Source organism: Athene cunicularia (genome assembly GCF_003259725.1).
Source record: "Athene cunicularia isolate RWA chromosome 28 unlocalized genomic scaffold, athCun1 chr28_part2, whole genome shotgun sequence".
Taxonomy (NCBI): Eukaryota; Metazoa; Chordata; class Aves; order Strigiformes; family Strigidae; genus Athene; species Athene cunicularia.
In genome coordinates, this window is record NW_020799140.1 from 2,048,607 (window position 1) to 2,055,289 (window position 6,683).

General features: G+C 62.7%; 1 protein-coding gene across 1 annotated transcript; it reads right to left on the reverse strand.

The window, feature by feature from the left end:
- Window positions 1-1,230: 1,230 nt before the first annotated feature.
- On the reverse strand, window positions 1,231-6,301 carry DAPK3 (death associated protein kinase 3). The gene is made up of 8 exons (XM_026865261.1): window positions 6,134-6,301; window positions 4,222-4,582; window positions 3,896-4,025; window positions 3,679-3,727; window positions 3,496-3,522; window positions 3,246-3,398; window positions 2,578-2,623; window positions 1,231-2,355 (listed from the first exon to the last, which is right to left on the reverse strand). The coding sequence occupies exons 1-8, from the start codon at window positions 6,193-6,195 to the stop codon at window positions 1,813-1,815; spliced, it is 1,371 nt and encodes a 456-aa protein (XP_026721062.1). The 5' UTR covers window positions 6,196-6,301; the 3' UTR covers window positions 1,231-1,812.
- Window positions 6,302-6,683: the final 382 nt, after the last annotated feature.

Sequence of the window (6,683 nt, forward strand, 5' to 3'; positions counted from 1 at the left end):
GGCTGCACTCTGGGGTCTCTGCACAGACCCCTGGGCCGCTGCCACCAGCCGGGCGGTCACACCGTCACCCCTGGATGCCAAAAGCCTTGGCCTGGAAAAACGGGGCAGACTAAAATTAAGCCCAGGCCTGCGTGCCCCGCAGGTTGGGATGAAACCTACACCCCGCGGGACGTCAGCGGGCAGCGGCCGGCACATGGGGCTGCCCGACGGCTGGTGCAGACGGGCACACGGGGCACGTCCCCTTCACCCAGGCTGGGCCCGTCTCGCCGCCACCCCAGACCCCCAGTTTGCTGGGGGGGGGAAGCACTGGCGTGACAAATAAAGCCTAAATTGAGCAAATCATCTCAGCCCAGAGCTCAGCCGGAGGCAAACCCACCGCTGCCCCTCCCCGCCGTGGGCGCTGGTGAGCCAGAGGGACGCCTGCCATCCGCTGGGATTTGGCCGGTGATTCCCCCAGATCAAATTCATCTTGGCTCCGTGGCCACGGGGCCGTGGGCAGCCGGAAACCCCTCGGGGCTCCCGGCAGAAACCCAGCCCCGGGCTCTCGCACAAGCTCTGCGGAAAGCAGCGAGCTGGGACCTCGTCCGCTGCATCCCCAGGAGGCCGGGGGCGAGGGGACAGAGCCCACCCTGTCCCAGCCCCCCCTGCCTCGGCCACCAGCTGCTCTCCCGCCCTCGGAGCACATCTCCTGGAGATGCCAGAGCCCAGCATCCCTCCCTGCCCCCCCGTAACACTGGGCTTGAGTCCTTATTCCCTCTGTCCCCACGTAAAATGGGATCTGGCTGATTCCCTGTAAATGCAGAACCCCTGGGGAAAAGGGTAGGGATCCCACAGAAACCCTGGGGCCCTCACCTGACCCAAGGCCTTCCCCAAGCCCCAGGGACCTCCCCAAATCCCACAGACCTTCAATTCCCAGGACCAGCCCCCACCCATCCCTGAGCCTCCCAGACCTCCCCGAGGGTCCAAGGCAAAGGGGCTGGGGGCTCCCCCAGCCCAGAAGCATCCTGCAACTCATCCCCAGAGCCCCCTCCAAGCCCGCAGGGAGCTTGCCCACCAATGCCAGGGGTGATGAAGAAAAGAAAAAGCCTTTCTCTTCCCAAATTAAGGAAATCCCTCTGGGATGGGAGCACAAACACCAACTGGGGGCACAGCAGAGGAGCCGTCCCCTCCCAGCGTGTCTTCGTCCCCTTCCCACCACCCATCCTCCCGTGGCAGGAGCCAAGGCGGCCGCCCCGGTGCAGAGAGACCTTTATTTTGTTAAAAGGGGGAGCACCCGGTGGGACCGAGGGCTGGGGTAGGGTGCAGGGGGGTGCGATACCCCGGGGGCAATGGGGAATGGCCGGGGTCACCCACGGGGCTGCAGCGAGTTGGGCTGCGCAGGACTTGGTCCTCGGTCATGGCTCGCACGTGGCAGACCCTGAGCTGCTGCGAGGGTTTAGAGGAGGGGTCTCCCCACCAGAACCCCCCCACCTCCAGGCAGGGCACTGCGGCAGCTCCGAGACCCAGGTCCCGGGTGGGACGGGGAGAACTGGTCCCCACGCACTGCGGCAGGGAGGAGGGGAGCACGGGGAGCACGTGGACGGCAAGCCAAGCAAGAGCCGCACGCAGGAAGCCAAAACCCAGGTGAGCACAACTCAAGCCCCCCGAGAAGGGGAGGTTTCCAGGGAGGCACAAGCCCCCGGCACGCCACGGCGAGCCCAGCAGAGCCTGGGGACAGTTACCGAAGGCTGTCGGTGGAGCAGCTCCTCGGGCGAGCAAGGGGCAGAGCCACCGAGGTCCCTTCGCCGCCGCCTCAGCCCGGCGCCAGCCAAGCTAGCGGATGCTGCCGTCTCCCTCGCCGCTCTGCAGCTTCTCCCGCTCAATGGACCACACCAGATCCTGGACAAACTTCATCTCCGAAGCCACTTGCTTGGCCAACGCCTCGTAGTGGTTCTCCAGCTTTCGGTAACGCCTCTTGAGGCCGTTGGCCACCTGCACCACACTTTTGGTTTCCTCCTGTGCCTGCTTCTTCAGGGCCTCCGTCTTCTGCAGCTCCTGCCGAATCTGGCGGAGGTCCTGGCTGATGCTCTCATTCTCCTCTTTGTACCATGACTCCTTCTCCTCGTAGATGGACAGCAGGGCCTCGATGTCCTCTTGGAATGACTTCTTGTTCCTCTCCAGCTCTCGGAGGCTCTCCTCAGCTGCAGCCACCTCTTCCATGACCTTGGAGAAGCGCTCGAAGTTGATGTACGTGTTGTTTGGCGGCATGCTGGAGTGGGACTTGATGGTGTACTCCTTCAGGCGCGTGGTCTTCAGCCGGCGGCGCTCGGGCTTCTTGCAGTTGTCTTCATTGCGGACGTTCCTCCTCTTGATGACCTGGGGAGAGGGGCAGCCACGGGCATGGGGCGCAGCCGGGACAGCGGGAGCCAGATGGCTTCAGCACCCACCCCAGTCCCACAGCACCGAGGCCACCAGCAGCACCAAACCAGCCCCAACTGGAGGTTGGAAGAGCCGTGGAGAGCTGCCAGCACATCAACATCCACCCCCGACCTCCTGGATGTTTGACACCCAAGAAGTGACAATTCTTTAACTTCTCACCTTAATCCAAGGGTGTTCCAGACTTTGAGCGATTGTCATCCGCTTCCTGCAACGACAGCAAGGCTGCGATCGAGGGGCAGAGGCTTTGCTGCCTCTTTCCCTGTTAATGTCCTGGAAAAGCAGCTCGATCATGTCACCTTTGGGGCACGGATGAACCTGGGGGCTCACATCCAGTCCCCGCTGCAGCCAGGACCTGCATCCAGCCCCCATGCCCTCAACCAGCCTCCCAAAGGCAAATACACACAGAAGAGCCTGCAGGAACCTCCCAACCACTGTCCATCATGCAGCACCACTGCTCCCGCCCCGGCCCAGGGTGCTCAGGTCAGCCCTTGATCCCTTCCAAACCCCCTTCCCTCCTTTTCAGCTGAGCTGCTGCACCCTCGGGGTGATCCCAGAATTCACCCCATGCCTGACGCAGGGGAGAGATGCTGGTTTCCAGATGTTTCGCAACACCAAATCCTACAAGCAGCAGGAGGGAAACAACGGGATAAATGGGATTTATAGACAAGCAGAACAACAGGGACGGGCAAAGGATGGGCTGGCAGCAGGCAGGCCGAGAGCTAAACCCTAACAGGCAGGAGATGTGGGAGCTGCCTGTACACAGAGGGTTGGGCAGGAGGGACCGACCCCTCCCAGGGTAACCCCCAGCTCTGCTCCCTGGCTCTCACTTGGGGTCCTTGACGAGCAGGCGGCGGATGAAGTCCTTGGCCAGCTCGCTGGTGTTGCTGAAATACTCCTCATCAAAGTCGTAGTTGACGGCAGATATATTGGTCAGGGTCTCTTGCTTTGTTTCCCCCAGGAAGGGGGAGGCTCCGCTCAGCCTGTGGTGAGAGCGGGTTGTGACACCCCAAAAAGGTGCCCGAGGCAGGGGGACTCGCCCAGCAGTGCCCGTCTCCCCCAGACTCCCCTTATACTCACAGGATGTAAGTGATGACCCCGATGCTCCTGGAAGAGAGAGGAAGATGAGGCTGAAGCCCCACATGGCACCATCGGTCCCCTCTCCCTGTGCTTTCAGCAAGAGGGGGACACGCCGGCACGACCCCAGCCCTGGGGACCAGCCACTGGTGCCACTGGAAGGGGCCTGGGAGGGGACTCACTCACCACATGTCAGCCTCCAGCCCCAGAGGTTCGTAGTTCACAATTTCTGGGGCTTTTGAAGGAAAGAGGGGAGAAAACATGCTTATTCTAGGGGAAAGAAGCCTGTCCCCACAGACACATCCCAGCTGCTGCACCAGGGCTTTGGGCATCTCTCTGGGATTAGACCAAAGCTTTCAGAGTCCGGAGGAACCCCACAGGAAAACCACGACCCGGGTCTCACCTACAAACTCTGGGGTCCCAAATATATTCTTGAATTCATTCCCAGCTTCAATCTTGTGGGCAATCCCGAAGTCGATGAGTTTGATACGAGGGTTTGGCACGTTCTTGTCCAGCAGCATGATGTTCTCTGGCTGTGGGGGGAGAAGAGCTGGGCTTTACCCCCACACACTCACCCGCGGTGAGCCTTGTACTGCCCTGGGCTCCTCTCCCTGGAGGACACAAACAGGGAGAGACCCCAGGGCCAACCCCACTGCTCCACAGGAGCCTGGACAGCCCACCCCATTCCCCAGGTGCCGAGCACGGGGCATGTGCACCCCCAGACCTCACCTTCAAGTCAAAGTGGGCGATGCGCTTGGAGTGCAGGTAGTGCACCCCGTCCAGGATCTGCTTGAGGAACTGCGTGGCCTCCTCCTCCGTCAGGGACTCCTTCTCAGCCAGGAAATCAAAGAGCTCGCCGCCCGAGACCAGCTCCAGGATCAGCACCACGTCTGTCTTGTTCTCGAAGATGTCGTGCAGTGTGATGATGTTGGGGTGCTGGATCTCCCGCAGGATGTCCACCTCCCTCTCGATCTCCTCCCGGCTCACGCCCCGACGGCTGGACGACAGCCGACGCTTCTTGATGAATTTGGCCGCGTACTCCAGGCCCGTTTTCCTCTCCCGGCATTTTCGTACAATAGCAAACTGCCCGCTGTGGGATGTGGGGAGGAGGTGAGAGAGGATCACCTGCATCGCACGTGCCAGCGCGTGCTTGGCACTGGGGTCAGCACCAGCATGAGGACGGGGAACGCTGTGCTGTGCCGGGGGATGAACGGTTCCCCCAGAGTCTGTTGGGAATTGGGGTCCTCCCCCACACAGCTGATGACACCCGCCTGCTCCTGCATGCTCCCGGAGCAGGAGAGTAAACCCCAGCCTGGGATGGAGGAAGGAAATTCCTCACAGGGACGTGGCAGCAGCTGCCGCCCCTCCCTGGGCTGTTTGGGTGCTGCTGTGACCGCCTGGGGTGGGAGATGCCCATCACCCCCCATTTCCAGCCAGGACCCCCCAGGCTGCCCCCAGGAGCAAACCCCAGAGCCCAGCGGTCCCAGAGGACCACAAAGCTCTGATGGGGAAGGTGGAAGTGGGAGGAAATGCCTGAAGTAAGAGTAACCGACCGCTCAAAGCACACTTAGGTCAGGGGCTGGGGGGAGACAGAGCTCTGGGCATCGAGAGGCACTTCCTTGATCCTTCTACAGCAGGATCCCAACCCCTGTCCCTCCCCGCCCCAGCGGAGCCCCCCGTAGCCCCTCTGCCGAGATGCACAAGGGCCCCTCAACGCCCTCCTCCACCGAGGACAGGATCCATCCCACCTCCCCAGGCTGCTCCCTCCCCTCCCCACTGCCCCGGCCATTGGCCGTCCCCGCCAGCACACGGTGACGTGTGGTCCCGTCACCGGCCTCCGTCACCGGCCTCCACGCGCGCCCGGACCCAAGACTCCCTTCATACATCCCCGGATCACGGCCTGGGCCACCCACAGCCCCCCCGGGGCACAGACCAGCCTTGCCCAGGTGGGATCGGGGGCCCCCAGGCACCCCCATCTGTCCCCACGGCTCACACCGGACCACAGCTACAGCGCAGCCCCAAAGAGAAAGGGGACACAGAGCAAGCCCCTGGAAGCTCCCCACCTATCAAAAAAAAAAAAAAAAAATTAAAGCCACCCAAAATGTTTCTACCGCACAATTATTTCCTAGTGCCTGAGAAGGGAGCCTGTGCCCACGGCTGCAGCAGACCCCGAGCCCCAGCAGTGCTGGCACGGAGCTGGCGTGGCTGAGGCAGCGCTGGAGGATCCAAATCCCCCCTCCGCTGCTGCTGCCTTTGCATCCCGGATGATTAAATCCCATTTGCACGCAGTGATTCACCCCCAGATCTGTCCCGCAGGCACAGAGCCGGGCGACAGCGACCAAGAAGGGATGGAAGCCACCAGCAGTGACCCAGCAGCCCTGACCAAACCTGGACAGGATGGGAGCTCTGCAGGCAGCAGCTAGGCCTGCCCAGACACAGAACCAAGTTTAGCTTTAATTAACGCCTTTTTTTTTTTTTTTTAATATGTAGCTGCTAGAAGTGCCTGGCTCTCAGCACAGCCCCTGGCCCCCAGACCCACCGCCTGCAGGTAGCACAGAGGTGGCACAGGGACACCACAAAGGCTGCAGCAGCCACAGAACCCCCCTCCCCGAGCACAGCGGGATGTCGGGATGTCGCTCACCTGCCCAGCTCTTCCCCCATCTCGTAGAAGTCCTCCACGCTCTCCTGGCGGAAGGTGGACATGGCTGCGGGGCCTGGAGCCGCCCTGACCCTGCGAGCCGCCGGGGGGGCCGCCGGGGAGCAGCCGGGGGTCAGCACCTGAGGCACCAGAAAAGGGGGTTTATCGCCACACGCCGACACCCGCAACAAACCTGCTGGGGCAGCTCGGGGCCAGGACCCGGCACAGGGACCCCCAGAGCAGCACAGCCCCGTGCCACGTTAGTCCCAGAGATAACCGCCCCCCCCAGGGTGTCATCACACCCCACGGCCTGTGGGAACCCCCTGCCCCGGCAGGGATGCCCTGGGGGGAGAGGGGTGGGTGGCTGCGTGGGCCCCACGGCTGTGGGTCAGGCTCCATCCCAAATCTCTCCGACACTCGGCTGCGGTGGAGGGTCCCCCTGAGTCGGCCAACGGCACCCCACTGCCCCCCCCCGCCCACAGCCAGCACCTTCCCTGCCCCACAGCCCCCCCAATCCCTCACAGCCCTTTCCTACCCCACAGAGCCCCCACCC

Excerpts from the sequence above, each read along its gene's own strand:
- DAPK3 (XM_026865261.1), bottom strand. The coding sequence starts at position 6,195 with ATGTCCACCTTCCGCCAGGAGAGCGTGGAGGACTTCTACGAGATGGGG. Across the intron at positions 4,583-6,133 it reads ATGGGGGAAGAGCTGGGCAG|CGGGCAGTTTGCTATTGTAC; the intron begins GTGAGCGACATC and ends CACATCCCACAG. Across the intron at positions 2,624-3,245 it reads CTGCTCGTCAAGGACCCCAA|GAAGCGGATGACAATCGCTC; the intron begins GTGAGAGCCAGG and ends CTGTCGTTGCAG.